The following is a 21,481-nucleotide window of genomic DNA, read 5'->3' on the forward strand; positions in this document are numbered from 1 at the left end:
GAGGGGGTTGCGAGGGGCTGAGCACCAGAGCGGGGTCCTGGGCAGAGGAACTGGCACCCCCTCCTTGCCCCCCAGCTGCTCTGGGCTGGAGGAAAAGGCTCTCACTGGGGCAGCCTGTGAGGGGGGGTTTGCCCCCTCCATGCCCAGGGAGGTGGCAGGGGAGCAGCTGGGGCAGTGCTGAGTCTGGCACCACTCTGGGCTCTTCACTCTCTGCTGGGGGGCAGAGGACTCACAGCACCCACAGCCTCACCCCCGGGAGCACCCAGAGCTGGTCAGGTCCTGGCAGGCATCAGGGTCTGGGACACCTGTGCTGACCCCACACACCCTACACTTCGTGTCAGTGGCTGAGCAGCATCTGCCCCATCCCCAAAAGCCCTGGGCTGGCTCTGGGTGTGGCTCCACTCAGTCCCCCACAAGGCAGTGTGACTACTACCCCTGCCAGCCTTGGGGCATCTTGGGGACATGGCCACAGCCTTGGCCAACCCCGACCCTTCCTCAGCCTGGCAGGGCTGGGGACCCCCATAATGCCAAAATGCTGGAGTGCAGGGCCCCCCCAGGCTGGCAAGGCTGAGCTGAGGGCTCTGGCTGCCCCCCGTGCCCGCAGTATAAAGCTGTGCCAGGTGGTGTGCCATGGCTGGGGAGATATTTAATGGCACCAAACAGTTATGGGGTACATGAATCAGGGCAGGACAGACACACCCCCACACACCCCCCACCCCTACACTCCCCTGCTACAAAGGCTTTAAAAACACTCCTAAGAAAACTTTAGAAAAATTATTCAACTGTTCCTGAGCTGTGCTGGGGAGTTGGGGGGGCACTGGGCCCCTCCCAGCCCCATCCATCCCAGAGATGGGGAGGCTGTCTCCTATTTCTTGCCCAGAGCCTTGTCCAGGTTGTTCTTGATGGCATCGAGGAAGTCGGTAGTGTTCACAAAGTGCTCATTCAGCTTCACACTGGGGAGACAGACAGGGCTTGGTGGGGGTCCCTGCCTGCCTCCCCCCACAGGCACCACAGCCCTGGGTCCAGGATGTGGCCCCTGCCCAGCCCAATCAACAGTGAATGAAATAGCCATCCCGAGTGCCTGGGGACTGTCCAGAGAGGCCAGCAGCTTCCTGTGGCCACTGTGCACAGCCAGCTCCTTTCCTACCCCTGAGGCTGCCCTGCAGGGCCAGCCCGTCCTTGTGGCCACCCTACAGGGTCACCCGTGCAGCCAGGCTGCCCTAGTGCAGGTGGCTGCCCCCCTGCTCTGCCCTGAGCCACCCGTACTTGGCAAGGCCATGGATGCAGCCAGCGAGGTCCTTCGTCATGGTCCCGCTCTCCACCGTGTCCACGCAGACCTTCTCCAGCGTCTGCGCAAACCTGGCGACGGGTTTGGGGCACAGTTTGCACAGTGCCAGGGGCCCTGCCGCGAGTGCCACCAGAGCAGCTGCTGGCAGGGACCCTCCCCCGGGGATGCCACCCCCCTGCTCACTTGATGAGGTCAGGGTTGCTGTCCAGCTTGCCGCGGTGCTCCAGGCCGCGTGTCCAGGCGAAGATGCTGGCAATGGGGTTGGTGCTGGTGGGTCGCCCCTGCGGAGAGAGTGGTCAGCGCTCTGGTGTGGACACCACGCCGTGGGCAGCCTGGCATGGGCAGCTCACAGGCTCTGCCCACCTTCTGGTGCTCCCGGTAGTGGCGGGTGACAGTGCCATGGGCAGCCTCGGCCTCAATGGTCTTCCCATCCGGACACACCAGCACAGAGGTCATCAAGCCCAGGGAGCCGAACCCTGCGGTGGGACAGGGGTCAGGACGGCTCCCAGGGTGGTGCTGCAGAGCCCAGCACACCCTGCCCTGCTGCACCTTGGGCCAGGATGTCTGACTGGACATCCCCGTCGTAGTTCTTGCAGGCCCAGACAAAGCCGCCGGAGGATTTCAGCATCTGGGCAACCATGTCGTCGATGAGCCGGTGCTCGTACCAGATCTTCAGCTTGTCAAACTCCGTCTTGTAGTGCCTGGGAGCCCGGGCCAGGGGTCAGCCATGCTCACCCCGCGTGGGTCTCACTGCCAGCGCCCCCAGGACAGCCCAGACCCCCCCCAGGTCCATACTTATCAAAGATCTCCTGGAAGATGTCCTTGAAGCGCCCGTCATAGGCCTTGAGGATGGTGTTCTTAGTGCTCAGGTAGAGCGGCCACTTCTTCTGGATGGCGTACTGGAAGCAGCTGTGCGCAAAGCCGGAGATGGACTGCAAGGGAAGCACGCAAAGCCCTGTCCCTCAGGGTGGCATCCCCCGGGCTGGCAAGGCACGCAGCCCCGCAGGGCCCCCCAGCCGTACCTCGTCCGTGTTGTACATGCCCATGCCCACGCCGCCGCCGGGGAAGTTGAACACTTCCCACTCCTTGGCGCCGCTGCCGTCCTTGGGCGTGAAGACCAGCTTGAATGTCCCCGACTTGTCCACCACGAAGTCGGTGGCTTTGTACTGCGGGGCCGGGCAGAGCGTCAGGCGGGGCGGAGGCAGCTGCTGGCCAGACACAGGCTCCCGGCCTGGTCACCTGCGCTGGCTCACCTGGTCACCTGTGCTGGCTCACATGGTCACCTGTGCTAGATCACCTGGTCACCTGTGCTATTTCACATGGTCACCTGTGCTAGCTCCCATGGTCACCTGTGCTGGCTCACCTGGTCCCCTGCGCTGGCTCACCTGGTCACCTGTGCTGGCTCACATGGTCACCTGCCACCTGGTCACCTGTGCTATGCGCTGGCTCCCATCGCTGGCTCCCATGGTCACCTGTGCTAGTTCCCATGGTCACCTGTGCTGGCTCACCTGGTCACCTGCGCTGGCTCACATGGTCACCTGTGCTACCCCACCTGGTCACCTGTGCTATCTCACATGGTCACCTGTGCTATCCCACCTGGTCACCTGCGCTGGCTCACCTGGTCTCCTGTGCTAGCTCACCTGGTCACCTGCGCTATTTCACATGGTCACCTGTGCTGGCTCGCATGGTCACCTGTGCTAGCTCACCTGGTCACCTGCGCTATTTCACATGGTCACCTGTGCTGGCTCACCTGGTCACCTGTGCTATCTCACATGGTCACCTGCACTGGCTCACCTGGTCACCTGTGCTAGCTCACCTGGTCACCTGTGCTACCTCACCTGGTCACCTGCGCTGGCTCACATGGTCACCTGTGCTACCTCACCTGGTCACCTGTGCTAGCTCACATGGTCACCTGCACTGGGCTCACCTGGTCTCCGTGGGCGTGGCGGCCAATGGTGATGGGCTTGGTCCAGCCGGGCACCAGACGAGGAATGTTCTTGCAGATGATGGGCTCCCGGAACACCGTCCCCCCCAGGATGTTTCGGATGGTGCCGTTGGGGCTCTTCCACATCTTCTTCAGCTTGAACTCTGTGGGGCATGCAGATGGGACCCCTGAACGACCCCCCCAGCCCCCTGAAGCACACAGTCCCTGCCAGCACCCAGCTCCACTGTGCCACGGGCTGCTGCCAGACCCTGCTGCAAGGGCAGGGACAGCCAGCATGAGATCGTGCCTGGCACAGGGCAGAGGTCAGTGTGGGGTCCCCACAGCACCCATGAGCCCCCAGGGTAGGGAGAGGGGCACAACACTGAGTATGGTGCAGCCCCCAACCCACCAAAAACCTGAGCTGGCAGTGGGAGGGCACTGCTGACCCCAGGGGGCACAGACAGGAGGCTCAGCACCCCATGGAGCTGCCAGCACCCCCCCACTGTGACGGGAGCTCGGCCCCTTGCCCCTGCCCACCTTCCACCCTGGCTTCATCAGGCGTGATGGTGGCACACTTGACAGCCACGCTGTACTTCTGGGTGGCCAGCGCTGAGTCAATGGTGACCTGGTCATCCGTCTTGTCCCGATGTGGCAGCCCCAGGTCGAAGTACTTTAGCTGGACATCCACGTTGGGCAGGATGAGCTGAGGGGCCAGGAGAGCGTCAGAATGGGGGGACAGTGCGAGGTGCCTGGGGAGCAGCACCACGGCATGGCCAGCCCTGGCTGCCTGCCCACGGTGGCTCCGCTGAGCAGGAAGATCCCCCTGCCTTGAGCAGGCCTCCCTGTGTGAGACAGCTCCCCCTGCCCGGAACCGCCTCACTTAAAGGTCCTTCTGGTAGTGGTGCCCATTTTACGACCTGCTTCCTGCAGACAGAGGGACAGAGGCGGGAGGGACAGACAGAGGGCAGCACAGGGATCACCGGTTCCCCGTTCAACCCCCCAGCTCCACTCGTGGCACACCCGCCCGACCCTGGGGCAGGACCCCATCACCTTCTCCTTAATGAAGGCCCAGATGATCCGTGTCATCTCGTCCCCGTCCATCTCCACCACTGGGTTTGCCACCTTGATCCGCTTGTCGGCATCTGGAGAGCAGTGTGGGGTGTTAGGGGTGCAGCCCTGGTCCCCCACATCCTGCTGTGGGGCCAGGGCATCCTGTGGGGACCACACAGCTCCGTCCAGCCAGGTGTGGGTGCCACCCTGGCTCAGGGACAGGTACAGGCAAGCCCCACTGGGGTCTGGGCCAGTTATTGGGGCCACCACTGCTGGAGTGGGGGTCAGAGTGCAAAACCCACCACGTGAGGCGGACAGGGACACATTCCTCCCAGAGGGGGATCCACACGGGGCTCCAAGGCCTCAGTGAGATCAAGAATGGGACCAGAACCAGGAGCAGGTGCAATCCCCTGGGGCCAGACTCAGGCACAAACCGAGGTGCAAATCCCTGCGTGGATCCTGGACCAGGACTAAAGCCCTCTGGGTGCCAAACTAGTCTGTGGTCAGGCTGTAAAACCTCACGTGGTACCCAGAGCAGAGGTGACCCTCCCTGAGTGGGACCTGCGCATTGATAGGCAACAAAAAACTCTGCGTGGCACCAGGACCAGGAGTGAACCCTCCCGGGGGCAGAATCCCGCGCTGGCCCGGGACCTTGCGCGACCCCCCCGCACCAGGCTCAGACCAGGAGCTGGAGCGCAAAACGCCACGTGGAGCCGGGACCAAACTCCCCTGGGACCAAAGCCATCTGTGAAGCCCCTGGCAGAACCGGGACCGACCCCCCCCCAGGAGCAGCCCGAGCTACAAGGCGCGGCGTGGGTCCGCAGCGGCCCGCGGAGCGCCGGTACGCGAGCGCGGATCCCGCTGCAGACACCGCCCCCCGAAAGAATCCGAGCCGGCCGGGGCGGGCGGCCCCGCAAGGCGGCGGTGCCCCCGTGTCCCCCGGTGTCCCCCGGTGTCCCCACTCACAGTGGCGGCGCTGGCCCTGGCCGGCGGCGGGCGGCGGGCAGCGGGGCAGGCGGCGCAGCGCCGGGGCAGCGCGGAGGTAACGGGCGGCCATGGCGTGGGCGGACGCGACGGGGCGGACACCGGGGCGCGGCTCTCTCCGCCCCGGGGCGGGACAGAGCCCCGGCTCCCCTCGTGGGGCCTCCGGAGGGTCCCGCGGTGGGGCCGGGCCTGCGCTGCCCCCGCCGCAGTGCCGGAGCACGGCGTGGCCTCGGTCCGCAGCGCTCCCCCTTCCCACCGAAGGGATGTTGCATCCCTGGGTACGTCGGGTTAGGGATACGTGGCCAAACCCCACGTGGAATGGGAACAAAACCCGCCTGTGAAATGTCCTGTGGAATGGGGACCAGGCCCGATTTGGCCCAGGACCAAATCTAGCTGTAAAACCCTGCGTGGGATCTGGACCGCCCCCCATGGAATCTGACTCGGTTGCCAAACCCCACGGGGATCAGGGACCAAACTCCCCCAGAACCTGATCCAGTTTCAAATCTCCTCGTGGAACAGAGAACAAAACCCCCTGGGACCAGACCTTGATGCAAAACCCTGCCTGGGACCAGAAATGAAACGAAACTTGGGGATCAGACACCAGTTTAAAATCCTTTGTGGAATTGCGAATGGCCCCACCCCCCGGGACCAAACCCGTTTGCAAAACCCCTCGTGGAACCCGCTTCAGACATCCTCAGGATCAAAAACACAGCCGTAAAAACCCTCCTAGAACTGGGACCAAACCCAGCTGCAAAGTCCCGTGTGAAGGCGGGGGGGCACAGTGGGGCTGGGGGCATGCAGACACTACATGGAAGCCTGACCCTACATGGAAGCCGGCGTCCCTGCTCACGGCTGGCGCGTGACTCGGCAGCTGGATCCAGCAGGACAAGGGCAACTGCCACTGTTCCACCGGGGACCTTCACCTCGCCTGGCCCCGCGTGGGCACGAGGAGGAGGAGGACGAAGACGACAAAGGAGGAAGAGGACGACGACAACAAGGACAACTACGATGATGACAACGACGACGGGGGTGATGCACACCAGGGGCACCCCAAGAAGGTGCTTGGAGTGTGCCAGAGTTGCCAGGAGGCTGCTTGGGCCGGGAATTTGTTGTCCTGCTGTCCCAGCCAAGCCGATGGCTTTTTTTAGCCACATGGGACGGGCAGAGCCTGCTCCGGGAAGAAAAACAGTCCTGGAGCTGGCAGCCCCCGGCGGAGGGGCTGGGGGAGCTGCGGCAGTCCTTGACGTCTGCTGGCTTTAACATTAACCAGAGCAGGAGCCGCGGGCTGGCAGTGCGGGGGGGTCACAGCGCTCCGGGGTCCCGCTCTCCCTGCTCCCGGCGCCCAGCCCGTGCTGCCAGCAGCCTGCGGCCCCAGCCAGCCCTGCTCGGGGGCTGCTGGACTGCTCGGGGGCTGCCAGCCCTGCTCGGGGGCTGCTGGACTGCTCAGGGGCTGCCGGCCCTGCTCGGAGGCTGCTGGACTGCTCAGGGGCTGCCAACCCTGCTCGGGTGCTGCCACCCTGCTCGGGGGCTGCTGGACTGCTCGGGGGCTGCCAACCCTGCTCGGGGGCTGCCAACCCTGCTCGGGGGCTGCCAACCCTGCTCGGGGGCTGCCAACCCTGCTCGGGGGCTGCCAGCCCTGCTCGGGGGCTGCCACCCTGCTCGGGGGCTGCTGGACTGCTCGGGGGCTGCCGGCCCTGCTCGGGGGCTGCCAACCCTGCTCGGGGGCTGCCAACCCTGCTCGGGGGCTGCCAACCCTGCTCGGGGGCTGCCAGCCCTGCTCGGGGGCTGCCACCCTGCTCGGGGGCTGCTGGACTGCTCGGGGGCTGCCGGCCCTGCTCGGGGGTTGCCACCCCGCTCGGGGGCTGCCCGCCGCCCCCCCCGGCTGCCCCCCCAGCTGCCCCCCCGGCTGCCCTGGCCCTGGCCCCGCGGTTGGAGCCGCCCAGTGACCGCAGCGCCGGCAGGACGAGGTCAGGCCAGCGCCGGGGCAGTCCCCCCAGCAGAGGACGAGAGCGGCCATGTGGCACAGGCCCAGACAAAGGCACCGCCCGTTCATCCCTGGCCGCAGCACGGCCGCCCTCCCGCCGTGCCGCTCCAGTGTCCCCTGCCTGGCCACGCTGGGGACACCGGAGTGCTGGCAGGGCCGGCACCTCAGGGGGTGACAGGTCCCCCAGGTTTGGGGCCCAGACAGAGCATGAGAAGGACACGGCGTGGGGCTCTGTGCTCCCCGCAGGCAGCCCTGTGTCTGCCCGGGGAGGGGGCACCGAGGGGCTGATGGGGGCTGTGTTTCCTCTGCTGCCCACAAATGCAAGAGCCCCCAGAGCTGCCCGCAGGCTGGAGTGGGGGCTGTGTCCCCCCTCAAGCCACCATCCGACCTCCTGGGGCTGCCGGCGTGACCCTGCCCGGGGACCCCTGCCCGGGGACCCCTGCCCGGGCAGCACAGGCAGTGAGTGTTTCAGTGCCGTGACCCCAGCTGCTCTGGGTGCTGCTGACACACGCTGCCAGCCAGCAGCTCCGAGTGCCACTCTGGGGACACCCACGGCCGTGCTATCCCCGACCCCCACAGAGCCACACGTGCCATGAGGTGCCCGTGAATTACCCCAAACCCCCTGAGCTCGCTACCAGCGCAAGGGTCTCATGGTGATGCCTGAGGCTGTGCGCACAGGCACTGGTGTCCCACAGCCACCCCTGCTACCGGGAGCCCCCAGGAAGGGCCCCTAGTGGGTGCTGCCCCCCAAACCTGGCCCAGCAGCCCCTCAGCGTGCTGGGGCTGAAACACTCATTTCTGGGCACGACCCCTTTATGGCCGGGGCCACCCCAGAAACCGTGGGGGCAGAGACAGGCCGCTCCAGCTGCCGCCCCCAGAAGCGGGGGTGGGTCCCCAGGCGGGAGCGGCCCCCAGCCCAGCCCGGGCCCCCGGCGCGGAGCGGGGCCGGCCGGGGCGGGGCGGGGCGGGCCGGCCCTTGGAGCCCCCCCCGCCGCCTGCGGCTGCCGCCGCGCCTCGGAGCCGCCGAGCGGGTGAGCAGCGGGGGGCACCGGGCCCGGGAGAGCCGCGGGTGTGCGGGGCGGGCGTGCCCGCGAGTGCGCGTGCAGAGCGGGCGGGCGTGCAAGGGGCGTGCGCGCGCACGGGGGGCCCCGAGGGACGTGTGCGGGGGGCTGGGAGCGCGTGGATGTGGGAATGGGCGAGTGTGCCCGGGAAAGCGAGCGTGTGTGTGACTGTGTGACTGTGCGTGTGACACTGTGTGTGTGAGTGACAATGTGTGTGTATAGCTGTGTGCCTGTGCGTGTGAGTGACAATGTGTGTGTGACAATGTGTGTGACTGTGTGCCTGTGCGAGTGAGTGACACTGTGTGTGTGACAATGTGTGTGACAATGTGTGTGACTGTGTGCCTGTGCGAGTGACACTGTGTGTGTGAGTGACAATGTGTGTGCATCGCTGTGTGACTGTGTGTGTGACAATGTGTGTGACTGTGTGTGTGCCTGTGCAAGTGACACTGTGTGTGTGAGTGACAATGTGTGTGCATCGCTGTGTGACTGTGTGTATGACAATGTGAGTGACTGTGTGCCTGTGCGAGTGACACTGTGTGTGACAATGTGTGTGACTGTGTGCCTGTGCATGTGAGTGACAATGTGTGTGAGTGACAATGTGTGTGCATCGCTGTGGGACTGTGCGTGTAAGTGACAATGTGTGTGTATAGCTGTTGTGATTGTGTGTGTGACAGTGAGTGTGACAGTGTGTGTGACAGTGTGTGGGACAGTGTGTGTGAGTGACAATGTGTGTGCATCGCTGTGGGACTGTGCGTGTAAGTGACAATGTGTGTGTATAGCTGTTGTGATTGTGTGTGTGACAGTGTGTGTGACAGTGTGTGTGAGTGACAATGTGTGTGCATAGTTGTTGTGATTGTGTGTGTGAGTGACAGTGTGTGAGTGACAATGTGTGTGCATAGCTGTGTGACTGTGCATGTAAGTGACAATGTGTGTGCATAGTTGTTGTGATTGTGTGTGTGTGTGACAGTGTGTGTGAGTGACAATGTGTGTGCATCGCTGTGTGACTGTGCATGTAAGTGACAATGTGTGTGCATAGCTGTTGTGATTGTGTGTGTGAGTGACAGTGTGTGAGTGACAGTGTGTGAGCAACAATGTGTGTGCATTGCTGTGTGATTGTGTGTGTGTGACAATGTGTGTGAGTAACAATGTGTGTGCATTGCTGTGTGATTGTGTGTGTGACAGTGTGTGAGTAACAATGTGTGTGCATCACTGTGTGATTGTGTGACAATGTGTGTGCATCTGGGTGTGCCTGTGTGTGTGCTGAAGTGTGCATGTGTGTGTGTGTGTGTGTGTGTGTGGGGTGCAGGCACACCGGGGCCGTTCCCACAGCCTGTTCCCAGGCGAGTGTTTGCCGCCCAGGGCGTGAACACCCCATGACCTCTCTGCGTGTGTTTACATGTGCCGGCTGTGCGTACACCGGGCCGAGGGTGCGGAGGCACCCGCGGTGCTCGGGCGGGCGTCGCAGGCCGCTCACGGGCAGGCGTGTCAGCGCCTGCTGGGGACTGGGACACGCATGTGCGTGGTGTGTCCCGCAGCTGTGACGTGTCCCGGACACCTGCGGGGTGCACACGGGCTGCGTGTCCCAGACATGTGGCCGCAGCGTCTGAGGATCTGTTGGTGCCCAGGCAGCGCCTGGCTTGGTGTGCAGGGAGGGTCGGGGTCCCAGGGGCTTTTGGGTCATTCCTTGGGCCCTAGTGCCTGCTCCAACTGGGCCTGCGGCTGCCTGGGGGGCTGGCACCCCCTCTGACCCCAAGGAGCAGCAGGGCGAGGGTAGCGAGGGTGCCACAGGACAAAGGGGCTGAGGGACCAGTGCTGGTTTGGGCTCTGCGGAGTCAGGACTGGCTGGGAAGGGGGCACCCATCCCTGAGCCTGGACCCTCCATTCCTGCACTCCAGGGAGCTGACATGCCTGTGCTCCAAGTCCACCACCTCGCTGTCACCCGGGGGTGCTCACTGGCTGGGGCTCCTGCTGGCTCTTCCCTGCCCTGTGCCAGGGCTGCCCAGCAAGGAGTGGGGGCCCATGTGCAGCACCCTGTGTGTCCTGCAGCTCCCCAGGCAGGCAGTCGGGGTGTGTGGGCAGTGTGGGGTGCAGGCAGGGGACAGCCTGTTGTCCTCAGAACTGACTCTGCCATCATGCAGGAGTGATGGGAGCAGTGAGAAAGCTGTGTGCTGTGGGGTACCCAGTGCCCCGGGTGCAGGTGCCCTGCCAGGGCGAAGGGGATGCTGTGGGGCAGCGTGGCTGTGTGCCAGGGGGTCCTGGCAGGAGGGTCTGAGCTCACGGTGGGCCGGAGAGGTGGGGGGCAGCCCAGCTTGGCCCCGTGGGAGGCCCTGGGCTCAGGCAGGGTGCCACAGCTGGTGTACCTGGAACGGGGGATGCCCCGGGGCCCCGTGGGGAGCCCTGCCAGCTGTCGGGCCAGAGGCTGCCCCAGCCCCTCGTCCTGCTGGAGCCCCTCGCAGGAGCTGTCAGGACGCGGCACAGCGCTCCAGCTGCGGCCGGGTATCCCCGCTCCGGTGAGACCCGCGGTCTCCGGGCGGCCGGCGCGGAGCAGCTGGGGCTGGAGCATCTGCGTGGCTGTGCAGGGCCGCGCCGCGCACTGCAGGTGTGCATGCATGCGTGCTCGCACGCTGTGCGTGTGCGTGCTCGGAGCTCGGGCTGCCGGCTGCTGTCTGGCAGCTCCCAGCAGCCAGCCGAGCCGGGGGCGAGCGTGTGAGCCCGGGAAGGTGGCGAGAGCCCGGGTGTGTGGGCAGTGTACGAGCCGGGTCCCGGTCCCTGAGCAGGGGCCGTGTGGGGCAGGCTGCGCAGGAGGGTGGGAGCTCATGGGCAGCAGCAGCAGCAGCAGCAGCAGCAGCGGTGAGTCTCACACAGTCTGTCCCGCTCTCTGCAGGCAGCAGCAGCAGCGCCCGGTTCCATCACCGCCTTCCCATCACCCACTGCCAGTGGGAACGGGGTGGCGGGCGCTGGCGTGGGAATTTGGTGCAGAAACCACCGCCCCACCTGCCTGCTGACCCCAGGCCACAGGTTTTGGTGCTGCCCAAACACCCAGAGAGGTTTCCCCATTGCCGGCAGTGGGCAGGGAGGGTGGCCCGGGCTGCAGCGGTGCGTGCCAATGCCTGCAGCAGGGCGTGGGGCACGCTCGGGCCTGCTCAGGGCAGAGCGGGGCAGGGTGCTGCGGTGCCCCCGGCGCTGCCCCGCTGGCAGCTGCGTGGGCAGGACAGGAGATAAATGGGAGTTTGGCGTAAACAGCCCTGGCTGCCAGCAGCGCTGGAGTGGCGCTTAAAGGCACAGGCTCTGGCGTGGTTCTGCTGCCTGTTCCTGCCCTCCCTCCCTGCCTGCTCTGCCCTGCTTTTCCTCCCTGCCTGCCCCTTCCCTTCCCTTCCCTCCTGCTCCTGCCCCCCCTGCTCACCCCAGAGCAGCTGCCCTCCCTGCAGGGGCTCCCGTCCTCGCTGCGTGCCATCGCACCGGGGTGCTGACACAGCCCTACCACGGCCATGCACAGGTGGCAGCCAGGTCCCTGGAGCCCCCCAGGATGCCATGAGGTGGCATAGGGCAGGGGGCCATGGCTGCAGGGTGAGTGCCTTCTCCCACCCTACTCAGGGTGACGTGCTTGGCTGGGTGCAGTTGAGTCCCGTCCGTCTGTGCCACTTCCCGGGCAAAGGGTGCTGCTGATAAGGCTGGGGTGGAGCTGTGGGACTGTCCCAGGCCTGGGAAGGAACGTCAGGCTCCACCGGGAACAGCAGGAGCAGCGGGGACAGGAAGGGAGCAAAGTCGATTTGGGGCAGAGGGGCAGCCCAGAGCCCCGGCCCCTGGACATCAGGTATGACCTGTGAGTGGGCAGAGTGTGGGAGTGTGGGCACGGCTGTCCCGGGACTGTGGGCACAGGCATCCACCGAGTGTGGGCACGGCTGTCCCGGGACTGTGGGCACAGGCATCCACCGAGTGTGGGCACGGCTGTCCCAGGACTGTGGGGAGCATTTCTCCTGAGCAGGGGGCTCCAAGTGGGTCCCACCACTGCGGACCAGGGCTGGGACTGACCAAGAAGGACATGGGAAGCTCTGCCCCACACCCCACACTGGGAGGGCAGTGCTGGGTACCCTGGCCCCAGGAGTGCTGCCTACTGCAGGGGAATCCCCGGACCCCATCCCTCTGTCCCCCTGTCCCCGTTGCCATGGCGATGTAAGGAATTGTCATTAATAGTTGTGTGGGTGCTGCTGGCCGGGTGGGCAGTGCTCTGAGGGCTGTGGGGCTGTGAGCCCTCCCCACACCCCAGCAGGGACAGAGCCCCTGAGGGCCGGGCAGAGGATCTTGCCCAGTGCTACCTGCTCGGTGGGACCCCTGGAACGGGAACGGGGGCTGGCACGGATGTGTCGCCTGTGCTGAGTGCTACCTGTGGGGACACCGGTGCCGGCCAGGTCTGCCTGTGCTGGGGCTGGCTCAGGCACCCCGTGGTGCTCCATTTCTCCCGAGGGAGGGCTGGGAGCGCCGGGCTGTGCCCACCAGAGCCCCCAGCCCCAGCAGTGTGGCCGTGGGGCACAGCTGAGGGGCGGCTCTGGTAGCAGCCATGGGGCCGAGCTGTTCGCAGGACAGCAGGACACTCCCGGGACAGCTTTTCCGGGGACAGCAAGATACACACCCGGCCAGCCCCTGCAGCACCGCCGGGTCCCGGCCCCAGCGGGTTTCCCTGCCGGGGAGGGGAGGAGGCTGCCGGGAGTCCCTGGCTGCCGCTAGCGCCGGGGACAAAGCCCCGTTCCCTCCGGACCGTGACGGCGGCGGGGCGGGGGCTGGGGCCGGGTCCCGCTGGGGCGGCGCGGGGGCGGTACCGACGGGGAACCGCCCGCCCCCTCTTCCGAGCGGCCCGCCGCCCGGAGCACCGGCGGGCGGGGGGCTGGAGCGGATCGGTGCGGCCGGGATCTGCTGGGCACGGCTCGGGGACAGATCGGTAAAGCTCGGGCGGGGCCGGTTCGGTCCGGCCGGGCGGGGCTCCGCCCGTGGCTGCTGCGCCCGGTGCCGAGGGCGGAGCGGGGCGGGCCGGGCCGTGCCGTACCAAGCCGCTGAGCCCCTTCTCTCCCCGCAGGTCTGCAGCGCCCGGGCGGCTTCGCGGCCGCGGCGGAGCCCCGCGGCTCGGTGCGGGATGGCGGCGCGGCCGGTGCTGCCGGTCCTGGCGGCGCTGCTGCTCTCGGCGGCTCCGGAGCCTGTCCCGCGGGTCAGCCTGCCCTACGGTGAGTGTCCGCTGACCGCCGGTGGGTGGGGGTCCGCCGGCACGGGGGAGGGCAGCCAGCCCCCGCCGAGGGCTCCGGCTGGCGTCCCCCTGGGGCGGCGGAGCGTCCCGCGGCCCCGGGCTCTGTGCGCCGCGTGGAAACGCCGTGTGACAGCCCCGCCAGCTCCCGGGACACGGGGAAGCCCCTGCCAGCGGGACACGGAGCGAGGGCTGGGCAGAGCCCCGGGGGTGCTGCGGGGTGTGGGCGCGCAGCCCCGTCCAGACCCGCACCCGCCGTGGGTGTGTCTGTGCCCCCGAGCAGGGCACCGGTGGCAGCCGTGTTCCCTGCAGATGGGGTGGGCTGAGCCGGCCGGGGCACTCTGCCCCCGCGCTCCCTCCCTGCTCAGAATGTCCTGGGGTGGGGGACACGCCACAGCCCCTTTCTGTGCCGTGCTGGGCTCCGGACAGCTCTGAGCCCCTCTGCAGGCGCTTGTCAGCTGCGTGGCCCCCGAGTGATGGGGGCTGCGCTCTCCAGGGGCCAGGGAAGGATATCTGGGACGGTGCTAGGCCAAGCAGAACTGTAACAAGTGGGAGGCCTGGTTGCAGCCCCCTCCTGCCCTGCAGAGCCCCCCAGCAGCTGGCAGAGGCTGGGTGAGCCCTGGCAGCTGTGCCGTGCGGGGGAGCCACCCACGGCTGTGCTGCCAGAAGGTGGCTGGATCCAGCTGCTGCCGGCCAGCAGAGCCCATCCCGTCCTGCGCTGGGAGGGTGCCGTGGTTTGGGCAGCTGCGAGCGCTCCCTGGCTCGGCGTGCTGCACTGCTGGAGATGTGGCCCCACCACATGCTCCCGTGACCGCTGGCCACGGTGGCTCCAGCAGATGTGGGACCTGCTGAGCTGGACAGGAGGCTGGGACCCAGTGAGACAACCAGCTCGGCATCATGCCATGCTGTGCTGTGCCGTGTTGAGCCACGCTGCCTGGCCCTGCCTGCACAGACCGGTTCTGCCCCGTGCTCTGCACACCTGTGGGAGCTGTGGGGCTGCAGCCACGGGCAGTGCCTGGGGATCCCGGCCTGGACCCCAGCGAGGCGGGAGGAGCTGGGCGGGGAGCACGGGCCAGTGGCCGGTGTGTGTCCGGTGGTGGCTCCCAGGGAGCGTGGCCGCGTGGGGCTGCGGTCGGTGGGAGGGAGGAGCTGGGAGCTGCTCCCCTGGGAGCACTGGATGTGCCTGCAGCAGGTTTGTCTGGAAGAAGCAGGTCTTGTCCTGACAGGTCCCTGGCAGCCACACCAGCAGCTAGCTCCCCATGTCGGCACAGCTCTGCAAGGCACAGGGGCCCCGTTGCCCCTCTGCTGCCGTGCCCACCACGGGTGGCATCACCCCACCTCTAGGGTGCAGGGCCCCTCACAGGAGGATGCCCTGGGGCATCAGCTTCCTCCTCTCTGCACCACTGTGGAGAGCTGGGCTGGTGCTGGGCCAGCTGAGCCCCCTGGAATGGGGGATGATGCTGCCCCATCTAGAGTCACCTGGGGTTTGTGGAGCAATGGGAGGTGAGAGCCACGGGGTCCCTCCCCACAGCTCCATTGCCCCACAGCTCCTCGATCCCTCGCATTGGCTCCCACCAGGCAGAGCCTGGCAGGAGCTCTGGGGTTGTCCGGGTGGGACTCTGGGAGCAGGCAGAGGGTTGGGGGAGGTCAGGGAGTCCCCAGAGGGTCAGGGAGTTGGCAGCGTGAGTCAGCCCGACGTGTCCCGCTCACGCAGCCAGGCCCATCTGATTCAGAGCGGCGGTAGGAGAGGAAGGGCTTCCGGGGCCAGGCCACCCACGCGGGACAGGCCGGCATGGGATGGGACAGGACGGGCACTCCCTGACTCAGCATGGCCACTGGGCCGTGTCCGGCACGGGCTGAGCCCCCGGGCCAGGGTGGGCAGCAGCGGGCTGAGCCCTGTGTGCAGCAGAGGCTGAGCCCTGTGTCCAGCACGGGCTGAGCCTGGAGTCCAGCACGGGCTGAGCCCTGTGTCCAGCACGGGCTGAGCCCTGTGTCCAGCAGAGGCTGAGCCCTGTGTGCAGCAGAGGCTGAGCCCTGTGTCCAGCAGAGGCTGAGCCCTGTGTCCAGCACGGGCTGAGCCCTGTGTCCAGCAGAGGCTGAGCCCTGTGTCCAGCAGAGGCTGAGCCCTGTGTCCAGCACGGGCTGAGCCCTGTGTCCAGCAGAGGCTGAGCCCTGTGTGCAGCAGAGCTGAGCCCTGTGTGCAGCACGGACTGAGCCCTGTGTCCAGCATGGGCTGAGCCCTGTGTGCAGCAGGGGCTGAGCCCTGTGTGCAGCACGGGCTGAGCCCTGTGTCCAGCATGGGCTGAGCCCCGCGTCCAGCACGGGCTGAGCCCTGTGTGCAGCACGGGCTGAGCCCTGTGTCCAGCAGAGGCTGAGCCCTGTGTCCAGCAGAGGCTGAGCCCTGTGTCCAGCACGGGCGGAGCCCTGTGTGCAGCAGAGGCTGAGCCCTGTGTCCAGCACGGGCTGAGCCCTGTGTGCAGCAGAGGCTGAGCCCTGTGTCCAGCACGGGCTGAGCCCTGTGTGCAGCAGAGGCTGAGCCCTGTGTCCAGCACGGGCTGAGCCCTGTGTCCAGCAGAGGCTGAGCCCTGCAGGCTGGGGCTCGAGGATACTCAGCACTCATCTCCCCCTGCCGTGAGGTTGGGGTCCCTGTGGGCCTAGGCTGGGCTGAGCCTCCCATGCTGCAGGGCTGAGCTCTAGGGCTGGACGTGGCTGGACAGCTGTCCCAGTGCTGGGCAGGGCTGTTGTGGCATCCTCAGGGCCAGGATGTGGCTGTGCCTCGCGGTGGCCTCGGGCACAGCATGGCCCTGCACAGTTCACTGCGATGTGTCTGGCAGTGTGGGCAGAGCTGGATCTGGCCCTGGCTGCTCCGGGTGTGTGGCCTGGCCGAGGTGCTGGGCAGAGGGGCCAGGAGCAGCCGTGGTGCAGGGTCCTGGGGGCAGGTGCCAGCACGGGGCTGATGCCTGTCACTCTTGCCCCACAGACTCGGCCGAGAGAGTAGTGCGGCGCTTTGAGGCACCGGGGGTGTCCAACTACACGGCCCTGCTGCTGAGCCCGGACGGTGGGACGCTCTACCTGGGGGCACGAGAACTGCTCCTCACCCTCAACACCAGCAACTTTCAGCCCAGCTCCCCAGTTCGTAGGGTGAGCCCAGGGATGGGCTGGGCAGCCCTTGGGGAGGGAGGGGGCACCCAGCTGGCTGGAGTGCAGGGGATCTGCTCCCCACCAGCATTTTGGGTCTGTGTGAGCCATCGTGCATTCAGGAGCAACTGCCCCAGAGCAGGATGATTGAGGTGGGGAGGATGTGGTTGCTATGAACAAGCCCAAGGAGGGTGTGGGTGGACCAGCCAGGGATGGGGGGGCTCCCAGTGACTGTCCCTTCTCCACAGCTGCTGTGGAGTGCAGATGAGGAGAAGAAGAGGCAGTGTGTGTTCAAGGGCAAGGACCCTCAGGTGAGCCCCGTTGCCAGCAGGCATCGGGGGCTGTCGTGGGTGCAGGCAGTGCCCTGTGCAGGGTGGGTGTGGGTGGGACAGCTGCGCCAAGGGCTGAGCTGGGTCCTCTGACCCCCACAGAGGGACTGTCACAACTACATCAAGCTGCTGCTGCAGCTGAACAGCACCCACCTGTACACCTGTGGGACCTGCGCCTTCAGCCCGGCCTGCGCCTACATCGTGAGTACAGGAACAGGGTCCCCTGCAGGTCCCCCCGTGCCGTCAGGGCCCTGCAGTGGGGTCCTGGGCACTGGGACAAGAGCTGCTGGCTCACAGCCTCATCCTGCTGCAGAACGTGCAGCACTTCAGCCTGGAGCGGGACGCGTCGGGGAAGGTGGTGCTGGAGGACGGGAAGGGACGCTGCCCCTTTGACCCCGAGTACCGCTCCACAGCTGTCATGGTCGGTAAGGCACGACACCCTGGGACCCTCGCCCTTCCTCCCTGTGCCACCCTGGAGCCCTCACCCTCCCTGCAGTGCCTGGGACCTTTGCCCTCCTCCCCGTGCCTCCCCCTCCCTGCGTCTGCCCGGCCAAGCCCGGCCAGGGCCAGGCTATCTCAGACCCCAGCCGTGCTGGTGGCGCGTGGCGGGTCCCAGCAGGAATTTGTCTTTGGCAGACGGCGAGCTCTACGCCGGGACCGTCAGCAACTTCCAGGGCAATGAGCCGACCATCTCCCGCAGCCAGGAGAGCCGCATCGCCCTCAAGACCGAGAACTCCCTCAACTGGCTGCAAGGTGAGTGCTGGGGCTGGCACCTCGGGGTCCCTCTCCCCTGCAGCGTGGGAGGCAAGGGATGGGCCCAGTGGTGCTGAGGGTGCTTGTGCCCCCAGACCCAGCGTTCGTGGGCTCAGCCTACCTGCGGGAGAGCCTCCCTGCCGGCAACCCTGAGGGTGACGACGACAAGGTCTACTTCTTCTTCAGCGAGACCGGGAAGGAGTTTGACTATTTTGAGAACACCATCGTCTCCCGCATCGCACGAGTGTGCAAGGTGGGCATAAGGCAGCGGGGGCATGTGGGGGCTGTGCCTGGGGTGTGACTCACTGCTGGGGTGTGGGGATGTGGGGCCATCCTGCATGTCTGCACCCCTTGGTGCCCGGATCCCCGCTCTGTCCACTCAGCACATGGGGTGTCCTGCATTCATGGCATCCCACCCTGACCCGCTGTGCCACGCAGGGGGACCAGGGCGGGGAGCGCGTGCTGCAGCGGCGCTGGACAACCTTCCTGAAGGCACAGCTGCTCTGCTCACACCCTGAGGATGGGTTCCCCTTCAACGTGCTGCAGGACATCTTTGTGCTCACCCCGGGTGAGCTGCGCTGGAGGGAGACGCTCTTCTATGGTGTCTTCACCTCGCAGTGGTGAGTGGAGGCGAGCCAGGGCAGCACGGGAGGTTTGGCAGAGCCAGGGCCTGATCTTGCCTGTCCTCACCAGGAACAAGGGTGGACTGGGCAGCTCGGCCGTCTGCGCCTTCCCCATGCGCAGCGTGCAGCGTGCCTTTGGCGGGCTCTACAAGGAGGTGAACCGCGAAACGCAGCAGTGGTACACGGACACCAGCCCCGTGCCAGAGCCCCGGCCAGGCATGGTAGGTGGCCCCTCAGCCCCTGCCCGAGCACGGGATGCAGCACTGCCCCGTTGCTCTCCCGGTCCCAGTGGCTGCCACAGCAGCCGCTTCCCCAAGCCCTTCTGAGCCCCTTCCTTTCCCCGCAGTGCATCACCAGCCACACACGGCACCTGAAGATCAATTCATCGCTGCAGATGCCAGATCGGGTGCTGAACTTTATCAAGGACCACTTCCTGATGGACAGCCCCGTGCGCAGCCAGCCGCTGCTGCTGCAGAGCCACCGGCGCTACCAGCAGATCGGCGTGCACCGCGCGCAGGGCCTGCACGGCACCTACGACGTCCTCTTCCTGGGCACGGGTGGGTGCAGGCGGGCTGTGGCGCGGCTGGGCGTGTGCCTGCACCCCGGCCCTGCTCAGCACAGCCCCTCTGTTTGCAGACGACGGGCGGCTGCACAAGGCTGTGCGGGTGAACCACGGTGTGCACATCATTGAGGAGATCCGCCTCTTCCCCGACGGGCAGCCCATTCTCCAGCTGCTGCTGGACCAGGACCAGGCAGGAGCCGGGGCGAGGGGGGCACTGGGGGCTCAGCCTGCTTGGGGCTGGTCTTGTTCGTGGGCTGGGGGAAGGCAGGGGTGTGCAGGAGCCCACCCCGCTGACCCCAGCATGTCTCCTCCTGCAGGGCCTTGTCTACGCAGCCACCTACACAGCAGTGGCCCAGGTGCCCTTTGCCAACTGCAGCCTGTACCGCAGCTGTGGGGAATGTGTGCTGGCACGGGACCCCTTCTGCGCCTGGAGCCGGGGTGCCTGCCGCAGGGTCGCCCCACATCCCCCGGCACACCCACAGTAAGTGCTGCACCCTCTGCCATCCCCCTCCACCCCACGGCACCCCACTGCCCTGCCCTGTCTCTGTTCCCAGGCTCTGGGCACAGGACATCGAGGATGCTGACACGGAGCGGCTCTGCCAGCTGGCCAACGCCTCCCAGCCCCGTCCCCGCATCCTGCTGCCGCCAGGTGAGCTCTGCTGGTGCTGCTCTGTGTGCTGTGTGTCCCAGGGGCTCTCCCCATCCCAGACTCCTGCTCCACCGCGCTCCCATCAGCTGATGTTCCCACGGGTTCTCTCTGCAGACTCGGGCGCCCCGTGCCAGCAGATCCAGCTCCCTCCCAACGCAGTGCGGCCGCTGCCGTGCCGGCTGCTCTCCAACCTGGCCTCGCGGCGCTGGCTGCACAACGGGGCACCTGTCAACGCCTCCTACCTGGTGCTGCCCGACGGGGCCCTCATTCTGGTGGGCAGCCCGGAGCGTGCGGGCACCTATGAGTGCTGGTCGCTGGAGGAGGGGTTCCGCAAGCTGATGGCCAGCTACTGCGTGGGCGTGCAAGAGCCAGCCCTTGGGCCAGCAAACTCTGGCAGGAAGGTGGCCGCTGGCCGTGACGCCCTGGAGACGGTCAGCACGTCCCGGAGCACCTCGGCGGTGGGCAGCGCTGCAGCGCGGCTGGACGGCAAGACCTACTGGACCGAGTTCCTGGTGATGTGCGTGCTCTTCGCCGCTGCCGTCCTCGTGCTGGCCTTCTTTGTCCTGCAGCGGCACCGTGACGGCATGAAGGCCTTGCTGGAGCCCGGCGACCCCAGCAGGCACCAGAAGCCACCCCGCAAGCCAGTGGAGAGCCTGCCCCTGAACGGCAGCAGCCTGCCCAGCACGGCTCCTGAGCACAAGGGCTACCAGGCCCTGCAGGACAACTACATCGCCAGTACCCCCGTGCATGAGCCCCCGGGACCCACACGCACCTTCTCTGAGTCAGAGAAGAGGCCTCTCCACGTCCGTGACAGCTTCGTGGAGGTGTCTCCTGCCTGCCAAAGACCCCGGGTGCGCCTGGGCTCCGAGATCCAGGACTCGGTGGTGTGACGGGGATGAGAGCCGAGCCCTCGCTCACCACTGCCTCTGCTCTGCTGAGCCTCACTGGACCGTGCACCACTGCCAGGGTCCATGTTGTCTGTGTGTGCATGCCCAGAGCCTGCACCCACCCTCTGCGGCAGCGCCCACCAGCCAGGGGGGTTCAGAGCCCTCCCCGGGCATCACCTCGGTACTTGTGGGTGTGAGGGGTGCCCCACACCTGCCAGGGTCCTGCAGGGCGGTTCCAGCCCAGCGCCCCTGCTGCAGGGCCAGACACGGTTCCTGGCTCAGGCTGCTGGTGCGGGCTCTGCCAGGCCCTGACCCCCTCTATGCAGAGGGCAGGAGGGGGCGGCCGCAGACCCCTCGTGCCCCAACTCACTGTGACGTCCCGCTGGGGACTAGGGCCACGCGTGCGGCTGGGCAGTGCCAGCCCCGCGGCATGTGCTGTGTGTCTGTGCTTGGTTCGTTTTTGATATGTGGAAAATGTGAATTGTGTCCGGGGAAGGGGAGCTGGGGACAGCTTCCCCTGCGCGGGGTGGGCAGGGACGCCCCCCGGCCCCACGTGTGTGTGCGGGAACGTCTCTCGTTTTTATATAAAGTCCTTCAGACACGTCTGTGCGGCAGGGCTCGGTGCCTTCCTCGGCCAGAACCGTCCCTGTTGGTGCCGTGGAGAGCAGCCACGTCTGGCTCTCACTGCAGTCAGAGGGAGATCTGCCCGTGCCTTCAGAGGGGGCAGAGGACTGCGCTGGCCATCAGCTCTCTGGAGTCTTCTCCTCGTGTGCTTGGCTGAGCACTGGGCCAGGGCACGCGGGGCCCTGCGGGGACAGTGGCTGTGTCCCTGTGACCTACTGGCAGGCTGTCACTCGGGCAGCCCCCTGGGGCTGTGCCGTGGCAGCGTGCTGCAGGGAGGCCCTTGGGGGGGGAGCACAGAGCCATGGGGTGATGCCACCCTGGCACCATGAGGAACAGGAGAAGGCAGAGGTGACCAGGAGTAAGAAAAGTTGGTGCCTGGGGCTGGGAGGAGA

General features: G+C 66.6%; 2 protein-coding genes across 6 annotated transcripts; one reads left to right on the forward strand and one right to left on the reverse strand.

Annotated features, from left to right (window-relative positions):
- Positions 1-626: 626 nt before the first annotated feature.
- IDH2 (isocitrate dehydrogenase (NADP(+)) 2) lies at positions 627-6,182 on the reverse strand. 2 transcript variants are annotated; one of them, XM_041419099.1, is made up of 11 exons: positions 6,068-6,182; positions 4,263-4,354; positions 3,750-3,915; positions 3,216-3,376; positions 2,311-2,454; positions 2,084-2,220; positions 1,838-1,989; positions 1,652-1,764; positions 1,472-1,569; positions 1,267-1,359; positions 627-953 (listed from the first exon to the last, which is right to left on the reverse strand). In XM_041419099.1, the coding sequence occupies exons 2-11, from the start codon at positions 4,311-4,313 to the stop codon at positions 866-868; spliced, it is 1,203 nt and encodes a 400-aa protein (XP_041275033.1). In that variant the 5' UTR covers positions 4,314-4,354; positions 6,068-6,182; the 3' UTR covers positions 627-865. The 2 variants fall into 2 exon arrangements, with proteins under 2 accessions (XP_041275033.1, XP_041275031.1); XM_041419097.1 differs by lacking the exon at positions 6,068-6,182 and adding an exon at positions 5,229-5,338.
- Positions 6,183-6,187: 5 nt separating this feature from the next.
- SEMA4B (semaphorin 4B) lies at positions 6,188-21,070 on the forward strand. 4 transcript variants are annotated; one of them, XM_041419071.1, is made up of 16 exons: positions 6,252-6,304; positions 11,886-12,105; positions 13,363-13,507; positions 16,505-16,665; positions 16,911-16,973; positions 17,094-17,192; positions 17,305-17,416; positions 17,628-17,744; positions 17,840-17,997; positions 18,183-18,364; positions 18,438-18,588; positions 18,714-18,924; positions 19,004-19,119; positions 19,247-19,410; positions 19,484-19,578; positions 19,693-21,070. In XM_041419071.1, the coding sequence occupies exons 3-16, from the start codon at positions 13,420-13,422 to the stop codon at positions 20,466-20,468; spliced, it is 2,493 nt and encodes an 830-aa protein (XP_041275005.1). In that variant the 5' UTR covers positions 6,252-6,304; positions 11,886-12,105; positions 13,363-13,419; the 3' UTR covers positions 20,469-21,070. The 4 variants fall into 4 exon arrangements, with proteins under 4 accessions (XP_041275003.1, XP_041275005.1, XP_041275002.1 ...); XM_041419069.1 differs by lacking the exon at positions 11,886-12,105 and having other exon boundaries at positions 6,188-6,304; XM_041419068.1 differs by lacking the exons at positions 6,252-6,304; positions 11,886-12,105 and adding an exon at positions 12,155-13,227.
- The last annotated feature ends 411 nt before the right edge of the window (positions 21,071-21,481 follow it).

The sequence above is a fragment of the Onychostruthus taczanowskii genome, unplaced genomic scaffold (assembly GCF_017590055.1).
Source record: "Onychostruthus taczanowskii isolate IOZ18803 unplaced genomic scaffold, ASM1759005v1 scaffold6, whole genome shotgun sequence".
In the NCBI taxonomy this organism is placed as follows: domain Eukaryota; kingdom Metazoa; phylum Chordata; class Aves; order Passeriformes; family Passeridae; genus Onychostruthus; species Onychostruthus taczanowskii.

What these genes read in the sequence shown, in the direction of transcription:
- SEMA4B (XM_041419067.1), top strand. Translation starts at nt 12,850, where the DNA reads ATGGGGCCGAGCTGTTCGCAGGACAGCAGGACACTCCCGGGACAGCTT. An exon ending in CTCCCTCAACTGGCTGCAAG is followed by an intron (nt 17,745 to 17,839) that starts GTGAGTGCTGGG and finishes TTGTGCCCCCAG; the next exon opens with ACCCAGCGTTCGTGGGCTCA. An exon ending in GCATCGCACGAGTGTGCAAG is followed by an intron (nt 17,998 to 18,182) that starts GTGGGCATAAGG and finishes TGTGCCACGCAG; the next exon opens with GGGGACCAGGGCGGGGAGCG.
- IDH2 (XM_041419097.1), bottom strand. Translation starts at nt 5,319, where the DNA reads ATGGCCGCCCGTTACCTCCGCGCTGCCCCGGCGCTGCGCCGCCTGCCC. An exon ending in TTCCAGGAGATCTTTGATAA is followed by an intron (nt 1,990 to 2,083) that starts GTATGGACCTGG and finishes CCGGGCTCCCAG; the next exon opens with GCACTACAAGACGGAGTTTG. An exon ending in ACTACCGGGAGCACCAGAAG is followed by an intron (nt 1,570 to 1,651) that starts GTGGGCAGAGCC and finishes CTCTCTCCGCAG; the next exon opens with GGGCGACCCACCAGCACCAA.